At 44.3% G+C, this 25,407-nt stretch overlaps 1 protein-coding gene across 1 annotated transcript in view; it reads right to left on the reverse strand.

Moving 5' to 3' along the window:
* Anxa13 (annexin A13) overlaps positions 1 to 24,921 on the reverse strand; it is a 52,223-nt gene extending 27,302 nt beyond the window's left edge. Inside the window, exons 1-2 of the mRNA XM_032890852.1 lie at positions 24,857 to 24,921; positions 2,737 to 2,821 (exon numbers count right to left, since the gene is read on the reverse strand). Coding sequence (XP_032746743.1) covers positions 2,737 to 2,821; positions 24,857 to 24,871 — 100 coding nt within the window. The 5' untranslated portion in view covers positions 24,872 to 24,921. The remainder of the gene's footprint in view (positions 1 to 2,736; positions 2,822 to 24,856) is intronic.
* Between the last annotated feature and the right edge of the window lie 486 nt (positions 24,922 to 25,407).

The raw sequence follows: 25,407 nt of genomic DNA on the forward strand, positions 1-25,407 counted from the left end.
TCTGAGTTCTAGGCCTAAAGCATGCTCTGAAGTGGCTGAGTAGTTTAACTTCTATGCCCTTCAGTGGACCTGAGCTTGACCTTATGGTGTGTCTCCCCTCATTTCCTCCAGGGCTTTCGCCTAGGTGATGTGTATCTGCTTACTCTGTGGTGCTTCGTGATTAAATTTAAATGTTCGAGTGCCAGAAATCTCACCCTCAGAAAAGGCTTCATTCTAGAGGTCCCAGGTCTAATAACTGAGATCTATTAGAAATGTAAAATGGACAGTCCCTTCTTCCCCATCTCTACTCCCTCTCTGCCCCCAAGAGCTCTTGATGACTAGTATGCCTTTGAACATTTGAGAAACCATGTATTAGCCACTATCTCCAGTGGCTCTGATGTCTAAGAGGCTGCCGGTCCATATACTCTTTATTGGGGCCTTCTCTGTGGAGGGTCAGTTAGTAGGCATCACTCCAAAGGGTAAGTCTAGGCAGACTGGTGGATGTGCAGTGCCTTGGAACTGAGACTGGGCAGCAGAGGAGCCTAGGCTGAGAAAGAGTGTACATGTTAGGGAGAAGCTGGGGACCCTTTGGGGCTGCCCACGACCCAGGTCATCTACGTACTTAGGGCATCATAAGACACCAATGTTCCAAACTAGACTCTAAGTTTTGGCATCATTTGGAGAAACAAACTGTCATTTTATTATAGAACATTATAACTTTTGGCTTGCACTGGTGGGTCAGTGATAGGAGTGCAGGTAATCCGTCCTGTGCTTGGGCCTCCTAGCCTTCCTTCCTTCATCACTTCAGCATCTGACCCTTCATGGCTGTTTAGTGCCTTACAGGATGACTGATGCAAATAAAAATATCCATAAGTACAGACTGCACACCACAGGTCAGAGAGTTCGTGCAAAACAACAACAACAACAACAACAACAACAACCCCAGAATGTAAAATACCTCATTATCATTTTATGTTAATAGTGGAATAAAATTATATTTTTATATAAATTGGGATTGATGAAATTGTATCATCAAAACAATCTAACTTATATGGTTTTTTTTCTCTTAAAATTTAGCTTCTTAAAAACTAAAGTAAAATTGGGCACAGTGGCACCTGCCTTTGGCCCCAGCACTTGGGAGGTGGAGGCAGTAGTATCAGTTTAGGACTCAGTTACATGAGTCCAAGGCTAGCCTAGCGTACCCTGTCTTCAAAGTAGAGCTGGGAAGATTGTTCAGTGGATAAATTGTTTGCTATGGAAGCATGAGGGCATGAGTTCAGATCCCTAGCACCTATGTAAAAAGTGGTGTACCTGAAATATATGTGCTCAGAAACAGGAGGGTGCCTGGGCTTGTGGGCTAGCCTGTCCAGACGATCAATTAGCTTCATATTCGGTAAGAGATCTTTACTCAAAACAAACAAACAAACACACCAATGTGGAAATGGAGGGAAGAAGCCACCTGACACCAGATTTTGGCTAGCACATTCATGACCACATGTAGCTGCAACATAAACTTGCAAAGCTGCACGTGGTGGTGCATGCCTCTAATCCCAGCACCGAGGAAGGAGAATTGCCATTATTGTTGAGGCTAGCCTGGGCTATACATCAAGTCCTCACCTCAAAGTAATATTTAAAGTAGTAGAGTGACCATGTGGCTCACCGTGTGACTGTTGGAGAGCTTCACTTTAGACATCTAGATTCTGCCCTGGCAGGGCTGTCCCACAAATTATGTCAATGATATAAGTTTGCGTCATAGTGTGCTTGTCAAAGGAGTTGAGATTCTACACTTTCAACCAGACCAGAGATCTCTCAGGTGGCCAAGTGTCTATCAGCTCCACCCTTTGTTTCAGAATTTTATGATTTGGGGCAAATGTTTTACATCAAGCCTTCCATTCCCATCTGATAGTCCTTATATCACATCTATTTTACAGGCCTTCGGAGAGATTGAACAGGATGATGATGGATAAGTGACTCTGAGCTGGCAGTGGTCACACAGGCACTCTACACGGGAACAGGCATGCTGGCTCCATTCTGGGTCACATGCAAGAAGGCATGAGAACACTGATTCTGGCACCCAGGAGGTGCTCAGCCCAAGTGTTTTAAATGAACTCTAGGTGAAAGTAAATAGTTCACCAACATGCTATATCGTTACCATACCCAACCCCTGTCTGCAACCCATGGCCAAGTATCTGGACCTCACCACACAGCATCAGGGAAGTCTCAGCTGCCTGGAAAGTATCTTGGAGTTCTCTTCCACTCAGCAAAACTCGGGCATAAACACCCCGAGGCTTCCACACAAGGCCTTTCCTTGACAGCTGTCTGCCACAGCAGGAGGCGAGCAGGAAGCCACTACCTCTGGGCTTTTCCTCTGATTTTCTGTGGCTGCCACAGCCAAGCAGGGCTTGCCTACTAGCTGCCTCTCCCTCATCATGAATCCAGGCCTACCAGATGGGATTCCTCACTACCTTCCATGGAAAAGGACAAAGTGATTTAGACAAGATTAAGACAGAATGAACTTCACTCTGAATGAAGTTCCCCATAACTTCAAGGTCTGACTAAATGTCACAAGATGTAGCTTCCAATAGCTCAAAAATGTGCCTCTACGATAATGTGGTGACCTCAAATAAAGAGATCCCTGGAAGTGATTGGAATACATACGGCAGGCAGATCACCTTCCTGTCGCTATGAGAAAGTTGGTCATGACATCAAGCTTAATCAGTTTCAAAAAGAGATAAGTGAAGAAAACAATTTTCCTACCCATTCCTTTGCAGGCTTTGTATAACTTTTTGGCATCTCGGTCGGCATCGAAGCCATGGTGATGGTGATGGCTTCTCTCTTTGGCCTGGAGAGGAAATAATTCAAAGGGTGAGGTGGGTAAAGCAGTTGTTCTGAAGTTAGTTTTGCTGGATTTGACCTAACCAACTAGAAGACCAAGCCATCGTCCAAACACGGGGCAGATGCTGCTCTACAAGTGGGTGTTTGTGGGATTCAGAGATGGCTGCTACTTCTTAGGGCCCTTGGCCTTGGGTGGTCATGGCGGAAGGGTCTCCTCTGTTCTTAAGGACAATTGATTGCTCTGGCTAACTCTATGGTAAGTGATTTTCATAACAACCCATCTTTGTGTGTCCTTTTATCTCAAACAAAGCGCAATACCGTGGGCCAGTGTCCTCCGCGGTGGATAGGCCAAGTATATCCAAGGAGCAGGATTTGCTAGCCAAAGCTGAGGGAACCTTGTCTATTACATCATGTTCCTGGCCTAGAGCAGTGCCATCCATACAGCAGGGACATCATTTAGTTTGTCAGAGACTCTATGTGAACTGACAGGGGAGAAGTTTTTAGCTTTTAGTTCTTGCGGGAGAGAAAAGTCCTGTTTACATATTGAGCTGTCTTGTGTTTCAATCCTAGGATTAGTCACCCACTGCTGTGTTCTTCTGTGTATGCCAATCTCCTTATAATAATAATAATAATAACAATAATAATAACAATAATAATAATAATAATAATAATGTGCTGCAAGTGTGAAGGTTTTCCTTCACTCAGTCAATAAACTTGGTTTTTTCTTAGTTATTTTAAAAAGACACTTTCATCAGCACTAAACTGGAAAACCAATACATTTGCATAAAGAACAGATAACAGTCAAAGCAGCAGATCATGATCAAAAATGTAAAGGCTAAATGGCCATTTTCAAGCTGAAAGCCTTGAGTTCTCCTGAGTTCTCTCAACTCATTGCCTTTCCTCACCCAGTGAGGCGCCCCTGTGTTTCCATCAGTGGAGCTGGCTCAGGTCCACACCCCCTTCACTCCACTTCCCCTCCTTGTACAGAGGAAGTAAAAAGCAAGCCACACAGGACATTTGTCTGGTTCACACCACTATTCTTTGGTGGCTTGCCCCTCCCACATGCTTGGTGACCCAAATGGGGCTGTCAGTCATGAGGCCTGGTTCTCATTATTGTTGGTCAACAATGTGGACACCAGCCCCGTCACTCTGGCTGTCATGATCTGTTCAGAACACAGCATGCTGTTCAAACAGTCATGCCGCGTCTTTCCCTTGGTAAACATACTGGTAGAGGTATAAGGGGCCCGCGCTCTCTCTCTCTCTCTCTCTCTCTCTCTCTCTCTCTCTCTCTCTCTCTCTCTCGCTCTCTCTGCCTATGGGGTCAGGACATAGGTCTGCTCCTGCTCCAGTATCTGCCTGCGAGCCTCCATGCTTCTCGCCATGATGATAATGAACTGAACCGCTGAAACTGTGATGCTAACCTTTATGGATTCTATTGTCATGGCGTCTGCTCACAGCAATAGAGCAGTGAGTAAGACGCCGGTCCTTCCTCATGAATGTGCATGTCTGGCATATGATGTAGAGTGGAGTCCATGTCAGAAACGCTGTCCTTGACAGGGAAGGATCAGGACACAAGGCCCTGCCTGACTCCTTGTAGAAACCACTATTAGCCATGCTGGCTACCCTTTCCAACCATTTGAGAAGAGAATGAGGTCTTGTTCTTTGGAACAGTAAGGTCTGTAGTATTGGAGTGTGCCATGCCATGATTATTTTAGAGAGACAGGAAAAGGACAGAGAGGAGGAGGAGGAGGGAGGAGGAGGAGGAGGAGGAGGAGGAGGGGGGGGAGGAGGAGGAGGATCTCAGCCTGTTTGGGTTTCTTCTTGTTCTGGGTCTGTCTCCACAATGAGCATATTTATGTTTGCCCGAGGCTCCTTGGTTGGTCCTGGGGTGTCCTGGAGCTTTTAGAGGAGCTGGAACAGGCTCCTAGGAAGCAGGCCATAGTCATTGTCCATTGTTAAATGGGTAGCTCACTTTGGGGCCTCGTCCTGTTTGCCAAAAAGGAGATTTCATTCGTAAAACCAAAGGCATGGTGAACTTCCACATAGAGGAGGAACGTGGGGTCAGACGAAGAGCCGGTGGCAGTGACCTCCAGCATGGGGTCATGATATTCCCAAGGTTTTGAATGAGCACACAGACACTCTTCCTGTGTAGGAAGAGTGACATCCTTGTGTAGATGTGTTTGTCCTGAGCAGCCCTGGCACCCAGTGACACTCAGGAAACAACGATGGCACAAGAGACTGGATGCCAGTAACAATCAGTGTGAAGGAAGGTCTGGGCTCTGAGCCACAGGAATTCTGGTTCAAGTGTGATTCTGCCACTTGGCTCTTTACCTGAGTCAGTGCCACGATCTGTAAAATGCAGGCCATGTCTACCTTGCGAGGCCCAAGTGGCGTGAGACTACATTTCAAATGCCAGCTTTATAACACACAATGGCTTCCTGTGTTCAATGTCCCCCTGTCACAGAGCATTCACGGTCGTCCTTCCCTGCCTCTTCAGCCATGTCTTGCCTCTTTGTCCTTTAATTCTGTCTACAGTGTTTCAGGAAGTGATATTCATGTAAAATCAGCTACACACGTGTTTTTGAGTCAGGATCTCATGCATCTTGGGACATCCCTGAACTTGTTATGTAACAAGGATGACCTTGACTCTTTTTTTTTTTTTTGGTTTTTTTTTTCGGAGCTGGGACCGAACCCAGGGCCTTGCGCTTCCTAGGTAAGCGCTCTACCACTGAGCTAAATCCCCAGCCCCATGACCTTGACTCTTGAGACTCCGCCCTTTACTCCCAAGTGCTGGGCTTACAGGTGTGCGCTATCACGACAAGCCTGGCTCAGTTATGCATATTGGATCAACAAGCTTGGGACGTTATATGAACATATATGAAGATTCATGAGTTTCGTATTCTGCATATTTTGACTCACAGATATGTTTCTGTATTTATATATAAAGACAGATGTGTATGTCTATGTATCACAATATCCAAACAATATAATTTATTGTAGTTGGCCACTGAAGACCTCCTAGTTAAGCTAAGTAGATTGTGAAATGTTACCCATTACTGGCTGTGTAATCTACCTGCTAGCAAAGATTCTGGGTCTTACCAGAATAATTTATTGCACTCGTTGTTGACTTTATTGTATCATCAAACATTTAAGGAAGGAAAATAATAGTTTTTTTATTTACAAATCGATATCTTGCTCTAGGTTTTTTTCGGTGGGCTGGAGAGGTGGATCGGTGTTTAGGAGCACTGGTTGCTCCCCCAGAGCACCTAGATTTGATTCCCAGCACCCACGAGACAGGCCACGATTGTCTATAATTCCAGTTTCATAGGCGCAGATGCCCTCTTCTGACCTCCACAGGCACCAGGCTCTCATGTGGTGCATAAACATATATGCATTCAAGTGCCTGCTTGCTCCACCATTGGTCCTGAAGGGACTTGTTTGCAGAAGGGGGTAAGAGAGAAAAGAAGAGATGAAGAAAGAAAAGAAGGAGGAATAAGAAAGGCGAGGAAGGATGGCAAAGGGAGGTACTCTTCAGAGGAGAGCTTCCTTTGCTGTGACCCATCTTAATTAATTCACGTGGCTCTTACCCAGTTAGACTTTCTGTTTAGTCTGTTGTTGGGTGTTTTGTTTTTAAAGCAGGGTCTCACTCTGTAGTTCAGACTAGCCTGAAACTCACTCCATAGTACGGACTGTCCTCAAAGTCAAAGCAGTCCTCCTGCCTCAGCCTATGGAGTCCTGGGAATGCTCAGTTCTATAACAGTATACTGGTATTTTTCCAATCCCTGTGTTACCTGAGCTGAGAATCGAGACTGAGGGTAGAGAAGCCTGAGTTACTGGGATTCAAGTCCAGCCTGATCAGGAAGCTCTTAAGCTTTGACACCGCCCCTCCTTTAGAAATTTCGTTAGCCATTTAATCAGCGCTATCAGCTCATCTTTAAAGTGCATGCTCTAGCTCACGGGTAGTGTGGCATTCAGATGCAGTCATGTCTGGGACAGGGTAGCAAGATGCCGGATTACGGTGATCACTTGGTCGGTGGCACGTAGGAGGTAGGCTGCCTGGTGATGTAAGGATGTAAGGGTCATTTGTAACTCTCAAGTATTGTTGACATGTAATGGGAGTGGCACCAGGATTTAATAGTTCCATCACAGGTCCCCGGAGGTCCTGGCTCGGGGCACTCTGTTTAGTAAATATTTGAGAATGGTTGCCTGGTGTCCAGGCTCTAAGCCAGCAGGGCTCAGGAAGTACAGAGGGCAGAGGGCCACTCTACACTGATCTGCCAGCTGCTGCTGTTGGGGCCACTGTGAAGTAAATGAAGAGGGCGAGGATATTAAATATCATCCTGAGTGAGGTAACTCAGACCCAAAAGGACATGCATGATATGTACTTACTAATAAGTGGATATTAGACAAAAAAAGTACAGAATATCCAGGGTACAGTCTACAGAACTCAAAAAAGTTAACAAGCTAAAGGACCCAAGTGAGGGTGTCTTGATCCCATTTGGGAGGGAGAAGAAATCAATCACGGGGTGGGGGGGAGGCGTGTAGAGGGAGGGAGGAACATGGGTGGGAGAGGGGACAGGGAAGGGAGAGGGGAACATGATCAGGTATTGGCGGGGGCAGGACTGGAGCCCTGAGGGCCAGCAGAATGAATGGAAACAGGCAACCTTGGGAGGTAGGAGGTGAGGGGACCCTCTAGAATGTAGCAGAGACCTGGGAGGTGAGAGACTCTCAGGACTCTAAGGGAGGGACCTTAGATGAAATGCCCTACAGTGGGGAGAGGGGACTTGTAGAATCCACCTCCAGCAGGAAGACAGGGCATCAGTGTAGGGATGGGGTTGCCATCCCATAGTCAAAAACTCTGACCCGGAATTGTTCCTGTTTAAAAGAATTGCAGGGTCAAAAATGGAGAGGAGCCTGAGGGAAAGGAGATCTAGTGACAGCCCAAAGTGGGATCCAGCTCAGGGGGTGGCCAGAAAGCCTGACACTGTTACTGATGCTATGGTGTGCTTACAGACAGGAGCCTAGCATGGCTGCCCTCTGAGAGGCCCAACAAGCTGCTGAAAGAGTCAGATGCAGATATTTATACCCAACCAATGGGCAGAAGCTGCTGACCCCTGTGGTTGAATTAGGGAAAGAGCTGGAAGAAGCTGAGGAGGAGGGCGACCCTGTAGAAGGAGGACCAGCAGTCTCAACTAACCTGGACCCCCCCCAAGATCTCTCAGACACTGAGCCACCAACCAGGCAGCATACATCAGCTGATATGAGGCCCCCATCACATGTACAGCAGAGGACTGCCTGATTTAGCTTCAGTGAGAGAAGATGCACATAACCCTCAAGAAACTTGAGGTCTCAGGGAGTGGGGAAGTCTAGTGGGATGGGATGGGATGGAGGGTGGGGATGTCTTCTTGGAGACAGGGGAGGAGGTATGGGATGTGGAACAGTCAGAGGGAGGTTAGGGTGGAGGATAATGACTGGACTGTAAAAAAAGATTAAACAACAATAATAATAAAAACAAAACAAAACAACAACAACAAAATACAAAGGGCAGGATTAGAGGAAGAAGGTGTTGTCTGAGTCTACGAAGCAGGAACAAAGTGGAGGGAGACTGTGCTGGGGATAGCCTGAGACATGTCTAGATTCTTCTTAGAGACAGCAATTATCATGCCAACATTCGTGGTACAGGAAGCAAGCTTTGCTATTCTGGCTTAGCTTGTCTTGTATGATTTACTGTTGTTGTTGATGTTGTCGTTTGTTTTACTTTTCAAAAGCAATATTCTTGAAAAATTTACGATCTGATTGATGTGTACTTGGTACCATACACTGCATACAACTTGATGCCTTCCACATAAACTGTCACCGCAGTCAGGGTTCTAGACACGTCCTCACCTGCCCCAAGTCGCTGTGCTCCCTTGAGTGTGTGGTGGGAGCACTCCGCACTAGATCTGCACGCTGACTACTGTGATGTGTGTGCTAGAATATTGTTGAGTAGCGGTTGCGTGGGTAGTGCTTCTCTAGAACTAGCTCATTATGCATGGGCAGGCTGCCCTGTGGCTGAACAACAGCCCCTCCTCCCTGCCTGAGACACAGTGTAGCCACTCTTCCATGTACAATCCCGAGAGCTTGACTACTGTAGGTGCCACCCTTAAGTGGAAGGGTGCCACGTTGGTCTTCTAGTAACTGGTTTATTTTACTTAGCTGAACGCGTTCTACACTCATCAAAGTTGTCAGGACTGGCACGATTGTTTCTTTGTTAAGGCTGAAGCATTTCCCGTTGTAAAGTTGCCTTGTATTGATTTTAAGGATGTTGTGATATTGAGAAAACTGAGTTCTAACTTGGGAAAGGACTTCTTCGAGGCAGAATAGATTCTTTCTGTGCCCTTGAAGATATTTACCCTTGATCCAGGTACAGATTTCCTCTTTTATCTTTTGTTTTTCCTTCTGAAAGTTAATAAGAATTCCACCTCTTATGGCCTGTTGTAAGGATGTGGACATGGCATTTGACAGGATGGTTGGCATGTGGCGAGCACTCATTATTATTTCGGTTATCTCCTTCAGACTTTACTTGGTTTGCACTGGGCTGCTTAAATTCTTCCCGGGGAGTCTTCAAAAATTGGAACCTGGCCTATTGAGATAGCTGCTTTGGTAAAATGCTTGCTTTGCAAGCACATTGATGCAAGTTCAACCCCTAGAAGCCATGTAAAAAAGACTAGGTATAGTACTGCACACATGTGATTCTGGCACTGAGAGACAGTGCTTGCTGCCCAGCCAGCCTAGCCTGGAGTACTTGGAAAGATCCTGTCCTAAAGAAACAAGCAAAAACTAAAAGCAATATGGGGATCCCCTTAGAAATGGCATTTGTGGCTGTCTGGTTGTCATTTGGTCTTTACACAAATATGTTTTGGTCTTCACACTTGTACCTTAACATACATACACACCCACACCCACACCCCCACCACACAAACAAATAAAATCTACCTTTACCACAGTGAACTCAAAGTTGTGAACTGTATATTTTGTCTTAGAACCAAACCTCTCTATTCTTTTAATTAGCAGCAAGGACTGAAAGCCACAGAGAATCACTGAGAATGACAGCCAACCCATATCACTTATTGCATGGCAGGCCCTGGTCTACATGATTTACATAAAACCCATTTTTAATCCTTGCAGCAACAGGGACTATGACTGTGCAAGTAAGAGGACCAAGGCAGAGAGGTAAATTAGCCATCCAAAGTCAAGCGATGGGGCAAGTATGCACACCTACACTATGCTATATCAGTACTCCCATTACTGACTCTTTGGGCCCCGATTTAAATCATTTTTAAGAATGGAAATTGTAGTCCACATCTTTGAAAGATTGTCTTTCACAGAAGCATCATTTGACACATGTGCCCTGGCCAGAGAAGTCAAGAACCTCTTGCGTAGATAGCTGTGGGATCAAGAGGTGTTTAATGAAGCAAAAATAAAAAGTGAAATGAAAACTGAGGGCTGGGTACCACTCTTTGCAGGGTGATATGATTAACCGTCTCTTCTTAGGCAGGCTGGGCACGCAGGAGGGTCACTGTGTCCAGAACCATCACCCAATGTTCCTTTTCATTCACATAGAACCATGTGTTCTGCTTCTTATTTGGAAACAGATTAACGCCTGGCCTGAGATTAACAGTCATGGAAAGATTAACTATTGGCCATTTGGCACAATGACCCAAAGCTGGCAAGGGAGAAACCAGCTTTTCAGTCCTTCACAAGCAATGAGGACACTTCCTTCTCCTCTCCCCATCTCACTCACACTTTCAAACTTTCCCCTGTTTTCCAAAACAGAAAATACTACAGCATTGTGTGTGTGTGTGTGTGTGTGTGTGTGTGTGTGTGTGTGTGTGTGTGTGTGTGTGTGTGTGGTGTATCTGACAGAAAGGCAGAGAGAGACAGAGGCAGAGAGAGGGAGAGTAATTTTAGGGAAGGCATTCTGAAGGCTGGAAAGGTATGGCCAGTAGAAGGTCATTTCTAATGAGTATATTTGGGGGTAGATGGAGGCGACTTCCAGCCTGACAAATTGTCAAATATCGTCATAGGTAAATTGTTATTGTGTTTCTCTGATAGAATGTATATATTGACTCCTACTTTGTTTTATTTCCAAGAGGCCGTCATGGTGAGGCAAGGGAGGAAGGGGAAAGATATTTCAAGTGGATCCTTCAACTGTCATTTCTTGGGTGGGACCTCATGACTCTTTTTTCTTTTAACAAGTCATTGCCATTGATTCTGTGTAGTTATGAAGAACACAGTTGTATATGGAAATATACTAAAGCCTCTATTCTGAAACCATCTCTACCTGTCTGCCTAGAACCGGGGATTTCTTGGGGTGTGGGATTTTCAGTTCTTAGTCTGACAACGCTGGGGTAGATCAATCATCCCATCTGAGGCTGACTAGGTAAGTGTGCAAGCACCACTTGTGAATCTCTCACCTAACCCTGGACTCAGAGAGGTCATATCAGGTATTGGAAACCAGACATATAACAAGTTAGCCAACCTAGAAACAAGGCTTTTGATTATGGTCTCATTTTATAGAACATCCACTGACTTTGCCTTTTGTGTTTACATTCTACATTAGAGACATCTACCATATTCCCTTCACTGTGACATTTACCAGCCTGCCTTTTTCCTTAGACTATAGAGTTCTTGGTGGTAAGAGTCATTTCATGTCCACTGTCACTCCCCAAAACTCAACACAATAGCCACCCACTAAGGCATGTGGCCAGTGTACATGTATTAGTCAAAGTAATGGGACCCTATGCTGCTGATCCCAAGCATCCAGCATGTAACAGATGGAGGGACTCTTTCTTAGGCGGACACAACACTTCTCTGTCTTTTCAGGAAATGAGGATTCTCTTCCTCATAAAATGTGTAGCATGGCCTTGTTCTACTTTGTGTCATTGTCACTGGTCCAGGACAATGGTGAGGACAGGAAGGGAAGAGAAAACGTATCAGGATAGATATGCTGAGTTGCAAATGATACCAAGCATCCTGGGATGGCGGGGCACAGAACTGAAAGGAAATAATGGTAAGTGAAGTTCCTGTTCCCTCGGGAAGACAGGACTCACGGGAAAGCGAGGGCTTCGGATACTCAGATGTGGAACAAGTCTGAGCTAAACTGAACTTAGAGCTCCTAGAATTAATATGACATGGAGGAGAAATGGGCTTTGAGGAAAATGTCCTGGCCAGGATAAAGTTCAGTAGTTTTTCAACCCTGGCTGCATATCACAATCATTTTTGGATGCTTACAAAGGACAGAGCCATACTTCGGTCTCACTAAACCAGGAGAGCCAAGTTATAGATAGGTCTTATGTTAATTTGAAATTCTCCACACAGTTCTAATGGACAGCCACAGTTGGGAGCCATTGGTCGGACAGTAATTATAAACACTTCCTGCTCACGTTCCAATGTAAGCAAAGGAAGAGTAGAAATGTACTGAGAATTTATACGGGCAAGAAAGCCTGGACCTTATCCAAAACGCTAAACACAAAGGGAAGACTTTTACCATAGACTCTTACGGTGGAATACAATTAGAGTCTTTTCAAATAGGTGACATGGAATACCAAGGCATGGAAGTCATTGGAACTCCCATTAGAAAAGGAGTTCCCAGGCCTGGGCGGTGACTCAGTGGGCAGATGTGACTGCCATCAAGCCTAATGACTTGAGTTGGATCCCTGGGACTCAGATGGTAAAGGAGAGAACTGATTCCCATGAGTTGGCTTCTAAACTCTACACATGTGCCTCTGACCTCCATAGTATACTGTGGCATGTGACTATCCAGTACATATGTGCATATGTGCACACATATACATGTACATATGTGCACACACACGCCACACAAAATAATAAACAAATGATGCAATAAGGAAAAGAAAACAATTCCCTTTTGAGGTCTGTCTCAATTCTTCTGGTTGTCTTTGCCTGGTAACATGAGAATTCATACCCTTCTAACCTAACAGTCATCGTAAGCTGAGGATCATCCCCCTCCCATCATGTGTGCTCGGAAATAAAGTTGTAACACTCAGTCTATCCAGTTATGTCTGGTCCATGGCTTCTTCCGTATAGCAGGATGGAAGTAATTTCACACTGGACTCCAAGGCCTCAGACGTTACCGAGTCAATTTCCATTCTGTCCCATGCAAACTCTTTTCCCCCTCACTTTAAAATCTGAGAGCAGGTGACAGGATCAGACCCTTTAGCGGGAGACAGCAAACTTTGTTAGAATTTGATACCGTCTTCCGTTTTCACTTACACACACACTGATACTAGTTCCCCATTCATGGTGCTAATCTAGAGTTTCCTCTTAAGATAAATTCACTGATGCAAAAAAGCAAACAGACTTAAAGATGGTAATTAGAACAGTTAGTAGGTTGGGTGACATGTGCATCCTATCAGCGTCACAAACGTTGGATTTAAGTTTGAACCTTGGGACACCGCATCTAATCCTGTCCTTTCACAGGTAAAGAAACTACAGTCTAGTGGTTAAGTCACCTGCCTATGGTCACCTACTTACTCATGGAGTACATCCTGTCCTTGTTAAATAATGACCTCATACATCTAAATGGCCAGTCAGTTGTACTTTGAGCCAGTTAGTCTGAGCACAAATTATTGCACAGTTAAAGTTCGTGGATTCAGAGCCAGTTAATATCCTCATGACGTATCCATAGACATGGATTGAGAGACGATTTGAAACAATCGATTTGCATTTTAAGCATGACATGTTGGTTTCATTAAAGTTGATTGTTTCTTGGTCATGGTTTCCTATGGTTAATCAATCTGATTAAAAGTCTTGTTAATAAAATGCACTTAAGTGCGTGTATGTCAAATGCTAAGACTGCTAAACAGAAAACATGTTTTTTTGTATATTCTGTTGGGCACATTCAAGCGCAGTTTGAATCTTACAGGAATATTTGATATTCTGCTCCATGATTTTAACTTTATTTCCACTGGGATTCTCCTTGGTCACACCAGCTGAGGGCAGAGCTTTGCCTAGCCTCCGTGCCTCTTTCCACTGGTATCTGTTTCATTTACTAATCTTGGGATGGATCAGAGAGTGCCGGAAAGTGGGTATAGACGCCTGAGTTCCGTCTGCTTAGGAGTGTTGGAAGTGTGACAGAGCCATGTGTTGCCATGGATCTGGCTTCCAGGGATGCAGTTTTGAAGCGGCGCTATGATTATTAAGTGATTGGTCATCATTCTACACGAGAAAGCTGTTTGGATAATTTGACAAATAGGATTGAAAGAAGAGAAATGGGGCTGGAAAGGCGGCTCAGTGGTTAAAGGGCTCGCCATGCAAATGTGAGACCTGGGGGTGCGATTCCCTGCACGGGTGGAAATGCTTCATGGGTGTCGTGGTCCTCCTGTAATGCCAGGGCTGGAGCAGTCTGAGTGGGTCAGGAACTGAATCTGGCAAGCTCTGGATTCACTTGTGCCTCTGTAGCATGAGGTGGAAGGCACTTGATAAAGAGCTCCAAGCCTTCACACACATGGAAACTCATGTGTACCTATTCACATGAGGACATGTATGCATGGTACATATAATACACATGTAGACACATGCAAAGGAAAGAAAAAGACATCTATTTGGATCAGAACCTGACATGCATATTTACATATACTGACTGTGTTTTGATAAATGAGTAAAACTTATATTAGAAATAAACTTTCTTTTGCATCTAGGTGTTGGGACCATCTTTTCTCATTGATTTTTTTTTTTTTTTTTTTTTTGAGACAGGGCTTCTCTGTGTAGTTGGCTGTCATAAAAATCACTATATAGACTAGGCTGGCCTCAACTTCGTATAAATTCTCCTGTCTCTGCCTTCTGATTGCTGGGATTAATGGTTGTATATTTGGTACCTTTTAATGCTGATTGACGTAGTTAGGGTATTTTCTATAAAGACAAATGTTCTTAGGCTGTATGTATTGATGTGACATTTATCCATCAAAGGTGATTGTGGACTTGGCCAGAAGCAAGGAAGCCTGACCCAAGACTCTTCAACAGCCAGCACCTTGAAGCAGTAGGTGTCATTTGTTGTCCCTGAAGTGGCAGTAAACACTCAGATGTGTAGATATGCTGCCAGTTTGTCATACTGAGTGAGGATATAGGGAGACAAAGCCAGACAGCCTTCTGTGGCCAACCAAGCAGGAAAGGCATGTAAATGAACTCATGAGTGATCACAGCAGTCTTCCATAGTGTCACTCTGCTCAGGGACACCTGTAGCTTAGCAACTTACTAGCTGGGCAGTGAGGCTCTCCCCACCCCCCACCCCCACCCCCACCACCATATATCACTAACACAGAATAACAGCTACTGCTGTCCTCATCAGGAGGCCAAAGGTCAGTCTCCAGGAGCTTTTCCCCTGTGATAAGAGAGGGGGTCTACGTGAAGGCAGAAGGCAACAGATATGAGGGCAGATGCAGATTCAGAGAGCTGAAGATATTATGGGGACAGCTTCTGCTCATGGCTTCGCTCTCCCAAAGGCGTGTAACAAATTCACTGGCTCTTAACTAACCAGAAGCAATTTCTTCTGGGCAATATTGCCTGGAAACCTTTGCCATGATTCCCAAACAGGATTATTCCTCTTACAGCCAAGGAGAGAAGCCATGGCTTGCTCAACATCCTCCAATGCATAGAAAACCCCTCACGACAAATCGCTACCTGAGCCCTAATGTCAATAGTACCAAGGTCCTACGTGCCCAGGGTCTGTGCGTTTCAAGATGCCGTCAACACATTCCTTTAGAAGGCAGCGCATGGCTGAGTTTCCAGTGGCAAACGGTGTGTGGGTCCTGACCAAGACAAAGGTCTCCTCGTGCTAAGAGAAATAACTGGGCTTCCATAAAAGGGAAGATTAAAGGCAGGCTGTGCCTTTCTGAGGATAATTCTGAGCAATGAGTAATAGAATACAGTAATGTTGAAGAAATAAATGGAGCTGAACACAGACCCTGAGTCAGAGGCTGAGTGAGAACTGTCACCTCCGTTCTGGTGTCTGCATCCTGGTATGAGGGCACCACAGCCAGCATGGCAGGATGTCAAAGCTACGTGACAGCTCGTAGTTGGCCCATTTCAGGGATTTTTTAGTGCTGTGTTGGGCCCAAGAACATGGAGTATCTAATGCAGTGGTTCTCAACCTTCCTCATGCTGCAACCCTTTGTTACAGTTCTTCGTTATGGTGACTCCGACCATAAAATTATCTTTATTGGGGGCTGGAGAGATGCCTCAGCGATTAAGAGCACTGACTGCTCATCCAGAGGTCCTAAGTTCAGTTCCCAGCATTCACATGGTGACTCCCAGCCATTGTGGGATCTGATGCCCTCTTCTGGTGTGTCTGAAGACAGCTACAATGTACTCATATACATAAAATAAATAATTCTTAAAAAATATTTTTGTTGCTACTCAATAACTGTAATCTTGCTACTGTTATGAACTGTAATGTAAATACCTGCGTTTTCTGATGGTCTTAGGTGACCCCTGTGAAAAGGTCATTCGGCCCCCAAAGGCCACTAGCCTTTGAGAACCACCACCCTACTAGAAAGGGAAATAGCATTAATTATCTGGAAATAAAATTTGTGGTATGGAGAAAATGACAGTCCTCTTCAAGGGTTGTCCACAGATTGTTCTGAGAGCCAGAGACCTAGGCACCAAGCACAGAGGGCATGGGGGCTGCTGGGAGGTAAAGGGTATTTCTCAGTGGTGACAGGGGCCATGTCTTCAAGGGATTAGGACAAATAAAGCAAGTTTTCATTAGAAAGGAATGATCCACTTCCTTCTTATATGGCCAAAGACTGTCTTTAGCCAATTCACCCAGGGTGGAAACTTGGAATTCATTTCCTATAAGATAAAAAACAAAACACAAAAAACAAAAGACAACTGGTGTGCTCTAGGATCTAGGATCAAAGATAGGTGGGCAGACGGAATTGGGGACAGGGTGAAACGATGGTGGTGTTATTTGTGCTGTACTGTGAGACCTAAATGACAGAGTATGGACATGTTCTGATTTGCTAGAAAGGAAGCAAGGAGAGACAGCTGAATTCACTTTAGCAAATCCAGTCAGGACCAAAACAACGAATGCCTTTCTTCCCCTGGTGAGGGACTTTCATGTGCGTTGGCTCCAAGCCTAGTAATTCTTTTCTTTAATTTTTTTTCGTGTTTTTACCCCTCACCCTGACACTATAACTATCCAAATCTCCATCATAAAAAGAGGGGGTTGTTCTACTTCCTGTCTGTTCTTCAAGTTTTTATTATCTCTTAGTCACCTGAAAGTTACTATGTGCAGTGGGGGCATCAGACGTGATATCAGTGAAAGCCACAGTTTGAAGAAATCAGCGAAGGTAAGGCAATGGCTCCTTCCCAAAGGTAAGCTCGGCCTCAGCCACAGTGATCCCCCATCAGGCAGGATCCCAAGCCAACTAGGATCTTCTGAGATTTAAAATGACGATCTGTATGTATGTATGTATGTATGTATGTATGTATGTATGTATGTAATTATGAATGTATGCATGTATATATGTATATGTGTACTGTACGTATGTACATATGTATGTGTGAGAATGAGGAGGTATGTGTGTCTTTGAGGGTAACCAAGGGTCCAGATAAGGGTGATGGGTGTCCTCCCCTTTCACCCTCTGACTGTTCTTTTGAGGTAGAGTCTCTCCTTGAGCCTAGGACACACATTATCTTGGCTAAGCTAGAATACAACAAGGCCCAGAGATCCTCATGTTTCTGCCTCCCTTGGGAGCTGCTTGGATTACAGACATGCACAGGACACCTTGCTTGTTACTTTAGTGCTGGGATTCAAACGCTGGTCTTCGTGATACTTCAGCAAGCACTCCTACCCACCGAACTGTCTCTCCATCCCTCTCTGACATTTTATACATGGGCGCTGAAGGAAGATAATGTACAGTCTTTGGGTCCATTGGCTTTGCTTCTTCAGATTCAACCAACCACAGATAAAAAACTATCTGGAAAATAATCGCATCTGCCCAGCACATGTAGAGGTATTTCTATTGTCTTTAACTTTGGAACAGTAGAGTGAAACGAGTTTACATTGCATACATAATTCAGTGCTATATAGACACTAGTCTAGACATGTCTATATAGTGTCTAGGTTGTCCATCAGTTAATAAAAGTGTTAAGCAATTTTATAAGGGACATGGGAGCCTGTATATTTTGACCCTGATCTCTCTCTATGTCTCTATCTCTCTCCATTTCTCTGTCTCTGTCTCTCTGTCTCTGTCTCTGTCTCTGTCTCTCTCTCTCTCTCTCTCTCTCTCTCTCTCTCTCTGTGTGTGTGTGTGTGTGTGTGTGTGTGTGTGTGTGTGTGTTGGAGCCAATATTTATGGACTCTGGGAGCAGCCCCCGTTTGCCTAGGTTGGAGCTGTGTGGCCAGGCCTTCTCTCACCAGTTTGCTTTATCTGTCACACCATTTCTAACGGCATGTAACTAACTCTTCTTCTGACCCAACATGCCCTCTCTCTCCCACTGCAAATGGAAGATTTACTCTGTTCCAGGGACAAAGGACTCACAGTTCTTCAGTTTTCCTTTACCAATCACTTTGCCCAGTGAGATCGTACCGTTGGCAGAGGCATAGGGGGTGTGGCCTTGATGAAGGAGGTACATCAACAGGGGTGTGCTTTGAAAGTTTAAAGTGTAGCCAGGTCCGGTTCACCGTATCCTCCTTGTGCTTGTGTCTACTCCTGCTTAACTGCCTGCCCCTCACAGCCATGCCTCCTCACCCTGATTGGTTCCTATCCTTTGGAACTATAATCCAAAACAACTACTTCCTCCTATAAGATGCTTTGGTCATAGTATTCTATCACAGCAACAGGAAAGTAGCCAACACAGTCGCAAATTAAAAAATTTACTAAAACTTTCTGGAGCGTTTGCTGTATAGCAGGCACTGTATTGGGGATTATACTATGAGGCAAAATAAAATGCAATCATGTACTCAGAGAACCATCAGTTGAGCATGGGGGGGGGAGCATCCAAGAGAGATGAGTTTAGAATAGTAGTTCTTAACCTTCCTCATACTGCAACCCTTTAGTGCAGTTCCTCATGTTGTGGTGACCACCCCAACCATAAAATTATTTTCATTGCTACTTCATAAGTACAATTTGGCTAGTGTTATGAATCATAATATAAATATCTGATATGCAGGATATGTGATATGTCACCCCTGTGAAAGGGCTGTTTGACACTCAAAGAAGTTGAGATCCACAGGTTGAAACATGGTTTAAGGGCTGGAGAGATGGCTCAGTGGTTAAGAGCACTGACTGCTCTTCCAGAGGTCCTGAGTTCAATTCCTAGCACCCACATGGTGGCTCACAACCATCTGTAATGGGATCCGATGCCCTCTTCTGGTGTGTCTGAAGACAGCTACAGTGTACTTATATAATAAACAATTCTTTAAAAAAGAAAAAGAAAAATGGTTTAAATCCATAGGCAAGTGAGGGTTATAGAATGTTATGCTTAGATGATATTTAATGTGACTTGGAGGAGGAGGAGAGTCAGGAAGGGGATGGGAGAAGACGAGGAAGCATCTAGATCCTTAAATGAACCCAGGACACTGTGAAAAATGGCTAAGTCCAAATCCACACTTTATCTTGTGTGTGTGTCTGTGTGTGTGTGTGTGTCTGTGTGTGTGTCTGTGTGTGTGTGTGTGTATGTGTGTGTGTGTGTGTGTGTGTGTGTGTCTGTGTGTCTGTGTGTGTGTGTGTGTACATGTATGTGTGTGTGTGTGTGTGTATGTGTGTGTATGTGTGTGTGTGTGTGTGTGTGTATGTGTGTGTATGTGTGTGTGTCTGTATGTGTGTGTGTGTGTGTACATGTGTGTATGTGTGTGTGTGTGTGTGTGTGTGTGTGTGTGTCTGTGTGTGTGTGTGTGTGTCTGTGTGTGTGTGTACATATGGAGATTAGAGGCCACTATTAGGTGTTTCCTCTATTATTCTCCACAAGGTCTCTCACTGAATCTGGAGCACACTACTTTGCCTAGGCTGACCAGCAAACTCTTGGAATCTTCTGCCTCCAGATCCCTTACTCAATACCAGAAGCTAAACATGTACAGTGCTGTGCCCAACTATTACATGGATTCTTAGAATCCGAACTCGGATCCTTGGTGGGTAAGGGTTTGGCCCTCAGATCCATCTTCCCAGAGCCCTGTGATATTCCTCTTCATGGATCACCAAAACCACCATACTTTCCTTGGCCTCATGTTCTTTCTGTTCGAGAGAGGAACCATACCGGTATCTCTCAGGGTTGTCTTAAAGACTGTACCGAGCCTGGCACTGTACCAGGCACAGTGAGGAGCTCAAACCTCACAGATCACAGTGCACACCTATGCAACTCCCACTCTAGTAAGCACCGGACAGTTGATATAGCATTGGCTCTCATCAACACTTCTAAGGCCGTATTTCACCTCTTTCTATCTCCACCATTACTCAGAGTCTCAGTTCTTGCTTCTGAGCTGAGAACAATGCCAGGCTGTACCACCAGGCTGTGCCCCAAGGCCGTGTATGAATGCATGGGTAAACTAAGCGGCCTCTGGTACCTGCAACTCTCAGGTCATGTATGTCATTCTGTGAGTTTCATTCCTTCCTTGTGTGAGTATGTTAATAGCTGCCTTATCTGTTCCTAGCAGCCTTCTTACCACCTCTTAAACGTGGATGCTTTTATTTGCCAGACAGGAAATTCCCCAAAGCCCAGGGCACATAACTTCACTTGAGAAGTAGCTAGACCTTGAATGAAAATCTGTGTGTGATCGAAGAAGGCATGCTTTTTGCACATGGAATATTTTGCTATCACGGGTCTTTCTTATAACTTTCTATACTCTGGGTAATGATCTAAAGGACTAGATTTCCCCTTGTAAATGCTTTCCTGCTAAGACAGGCGTGGTTTCAGGGAGTTTCTGCTGGGGATTGACTGCTGTACACTTGCATGACAGGTCACAATTGAATGGACACACTCGGTTAAAACCTTATCTTCATTCCTGAAGCTCTTTACAGTGTTTGCATCTGCCTCTAATGCTTGCTTTTGCAGAGATCTAGGCCTGTTCTCCACCTGTTGTGTTCTTCCAAAGTACCCCTGGCCCACCTGTACCTGAGCTTACTCAGCATTCACTGGAACCCAAACTTTTCTCCATATTAGATAATGTTTATGTTGGCTAAATATTAGCACAAGCAAGTCATTCACTTGGCACGTTCACAGACTTTGAAGCAGATGGCTGGGCAGATATAACATTTACAAGCTGGTTTTCTTTCATAGGCACTCCCTATGATACCTGCTTTCATCAGCAGTGAGCTGAGCTCTCTCTAAAGTTAGGTGTATGCGTGGGACTTGTCAGTCACTTGAGGGAACACTTAGAAATTCTGATGTCTGGGAGAGCAGCCTCAGCAACTGATTTCAAATCTCTAGAGTGGGACCTGAACACCAGTGGGTTTCAGAACTCTCCAGGTAAATGCAATGTTCATTCAATCTTGGGAACTTGTACCCAAGACAAATGCCTGTATGCATTAGACTTTCACATGTATGAGACACAAGAAAGAAGTATAAGAAACAGACTGAAGTTCCATGCAGCTCTGGGTGGCACTAAGATTCTATTTTTTCTTTTGTTTGTAGGGGCATTCACATATGAGTGCTTCTGTGGAGGTCAGAGGTTAATACTAAATGCCCTCCTTAGTTACTTCTCTACTTTATTTGTCTTTTATTGAGACTGGGTCTCACTAGATAGCCATGTACCCCAGGGTGGTTTTGAACTCACAGAGATCCACCTGGCTCTGTCTCCTGAGTGTTGGTATTAAGAGGTGTGCCATCACACCTGGACTGCCACCTTATTTCTGAGGCAGGGTCTCTCACTGAATCTGGAACTCGAAGAATCATCTAAACCAGATGGCCAGAAATCTCTAGGGATCCTCCCTCCTGCCTGTGCCCCTGCAGTGCATCTCAGGCATGTGCTGCCTTGCTGTGCCAGCATTTACCTAGCTGCTGGGACTTTGTGCAGCAAGCACTTCACTGAGCTGAGCCCTGGCTGGGAATTTCTGATAACTATCCCAGCAATGCCGATGTTTCTCCTAGGTCAGGGGCCCCATGAATTGCAAAGCTGTCTGTCTGTCTGAACTCTCTTTATCAACATTACAAATCATTTCCCAGAAACCACTCATCCATTTGGGTTTGTGAATATTTTCTCGTTTTAGTGCCCTCCTGAGATTTGCTTGTCAGTTCAATGTTCTATTTTCCTCTAGATATCAATTGTCTTGAAAATAACCCGCATGACAACACAGATCTGATGAAGCATCGCTAAAGCTAAGCATAGTTTTCTATGCATCGTATTTTTCTCTATGTGATGCCTGATAGCATAGGGGCCAGCTTAGGCTGCAACTCTTTAACTGTGGTGTGATCATACTAACCCAGTGTCTTGGTTACTGGCATTCAAACAGGTTTGTCACAATGAATTATGTATTTAATACAAAAAGAAAAAAAGACAAAGGAGAAGAAAGAAAAGAGAAAAGAAATTCAGGACTGGTGAGATGGCTCAGTGGGTAAAGGCGCTTGCAGTGAAAGCCTGGAGACCTTGAGTTTGATCCTTTGAAGGCATGTGAAGGTGGAAGGAAAGAATCGACTCCACGAAGTCGTCCTCAGACCTCTATACATGCACCACAGCATGCATGCTCACACATGCACATATACAAATAAATAAAAACAATAAAATCGCCAATGGGGAGAACAAAGAAAAGCCTACAGCAACCGTAGTCTTCAGTTTCTGCACTGGCTAGGGTTCCAGATGTCAGTACTTGGAAAATTCATGCCCTGCTGTCGCAATATTAGTCAAGTAGTTATATGTGGATAGTGATCTGTGTATGTGTTCTTAGGAAGTTATGATTTTCCTCAGAATTAAATGACGTTTATAACCTAAAATTAGTACACAGCACCCTGGATCATAAAGATGAGTTCAGTGCCTGCCATTGTGTGTGTATTTTTAATATTAATTAGGAAGTCATGAGTCACCGCATAATGCTTTAGGCTTGCCAGAAACTCAAAAGAAACAGAGCAAAAAAAAAAACAAAACAAAACACAAAACAACAACAACAAAAAGAAAAACAAAAACACAGGGCTGTTGTAGATTGCACGGAACCATGCAATTCAAGAACACAACATCCCCTGTGTAGTAATTAATTTGTGAATTGGTTTTGGCACTCAGGTTTTACTTTGTACTTATTCAAGGAGCTTGGTAGGGCAGTTTAATTTGAGTCATTTCTGGCTTAATGTTTTGTTATTTAAGTAGGTTTTGCATCTACTCTCGTAGGACACAGTCACTCCTGCACTTGCTATATTTCCTTGCTACATTGTAACTTAGCTTGGGGCAATGTGTCCTGGGGGGACCTTAAAGAGATGCTGCAGGGAGCAGTGAAGCCCTAGAAGGCAACATTTTCCCATTAGCTGCAAATATTGTAACAAGCCGTGTGTGTGTGTGTGTGTGTGTGAGAGAGAGAGAGAGAGAGAGAGAGAGAGAGAGAGAGAGAGAGAGAGAGAGAGAATATCTTTCAGCCTGAAGAAATAGACTGTAGTTGGGTGACAGTGTATTAGTATAGCTGGGAGAAATCTTATCATTTGAAAGGAAAATGAAGTGCCTCCAGGCCATGGTTGAGTGGTGCAAGGCTGTCAAGGCTGGGTTGCCCCTTCTGACAACTGTTGATTGCCTTCTGAGAGGAAGAACGGACCTAGGGATTCAAAAAATGAAATCCACAAGAATTCTCCTCCAGTCTCTAAAGGAAACTGCCCCAGGGAGGGGTGGTTTTTCAAGGAACAAAATGCAGATGTTGAACTGCTGGTCTCCTGAAATCCCTTGTGTCCATTCAAAAAATTTTAATATAATTAGTTTTTGGCTTCTGGGAAAGGTGTGAATGGATAACTGCTAACCTTTGGCTAGCTAGAAAAGGCTATTTACAGATGATTTAAACTTAACAACCCTCTGAAAACAATACTCTCATACAAGTAAAGACAAACCCTTATAAAAAGACTGGTTAGCAGAAAACAATGGAGTTTTACTCCCTTTACCCTGGTGTCACGTTGTATAAATATCTGTATTAAGTCTACTGTGTATATGAGATGTCGCCATGAAGAGCTATGGTGGCTGCACAGCGTCAAACATTTACATCTCAGCATCAAAAATCTGACTCAAAGACATTTCACTAATGTATAAGATGCAAAGTAATCCAAACTAGTTAATCAGAGGGCAATGGAGTCCTAGGGGCTGGGACGGTGGGAAAAAGAGCAATTACTAATCAATGAACAAACTTTTCTTTAAGCAAGGAGCATAAGATATAGGCCTGCTTCACCATATCATACTTGGAGCCAGTAAAACTGTTATCGTACACTTAAATGTTGTTAAGACGGCAGGTTCCACGGTAACCAGTATTACTAAAATAAATGGTTTTCAAAACAAAACTTTAATTCAATTCTTATCTGTCTCATGCAGCCAAGATTCCAAATGGTGAATGTTTTGGCCAGTTTTTCTTGTAAGCCTAGACATTTCAGTAGTAAACAGATGAAACATTTAGTCTATTCTGTGAACAGTTGCGAATATCTGGGTGTTTGGTGATAACACTGGAAGATTTTCTCCTTGTAGCCTAAACTAGATGGCCTCGCAGGAGCGCCTTTATCTTGCTGCACTGATGTTTTCAACAGGACCCCATCTGTCACACAAACTCTGACTAGGAATCGTCTCTGAGGGTTTGTACAATTTCACCACAACTAAAAGCTCTATCCATACACTCTACAAGTATACGCTAGCCATTGGCTTGCGGCCAGGCAATCTTCACTGCCTTATGTTAAATACCCTTTTAAAGCCCTTCTTACAAGATTCCATATACATTTATTTAAAAAGCACAGGACACTCTTGCTAATGTTAGCAACAAGGGGAAAATCAAAGCGATAAATATAAGATATCAATCGTGAGCTCATAGATGAGTGAGCTCTTTCACGGGATAACCAAACAGAAAACTGCGTCCCAAAGGCAGCGAATACTTACGTGATGATTCCCCATCTCCTCTTCTCTGAGACGGCTGTCTTGGAGTTCTTTGAGAAGAGCCTGGTCCTCCCACAGACAAAGTTTATAATGGATCCCGCAGGGCACAATAACTGCTGTGTTTAATAAGTAACTTTGGTATTGGATTTGAATACGCTGTTGGGGATGGGTAGGGAGTGGCGATAGCTGAGGAGGCGCTTTAGCTCCTGGCCGTCCGGGAGAGCATGCCCTCAGAGAAGGGCAGCTTAGAATCTACGTTGAATCACTTAACCACAACTAAAGGATTGGGCTTGCTTCAGTTCTAATAGTTGAAAGATTTTGAAAAGATTATTTTCCCTTTCCCCCCTCTTGTTGAAGATAGGTTCTCATTATATAGCTTGAACTGGAAGAAATCCTCCTGTTTCAGCTCTAGAGTGTTGGTATTACAATCATTTACTACCACTCCTGATATTTCAATCATTTTCTTAATTAAAATTCGTGTGTGTGTGTGTGTGTGTGTGTGTGTGTGTATTTAAATAATAAGCTATTTTAATAAACTTGGGAGGCAGAGTCAG

Source organism: Rattus rattus, chromosome 1 (genome assembly GCF_011064425.1).
Source record: "Rattus rattus isolate New Zealand chromosome 1, Rrattus_CSIRO_v1, whole genome shotgun sequence".
NCBI lineage: Eukaryota > Metazoa > Chordata > Mammalia > Rodentia > Muridae > Rattus > Rattus rattus.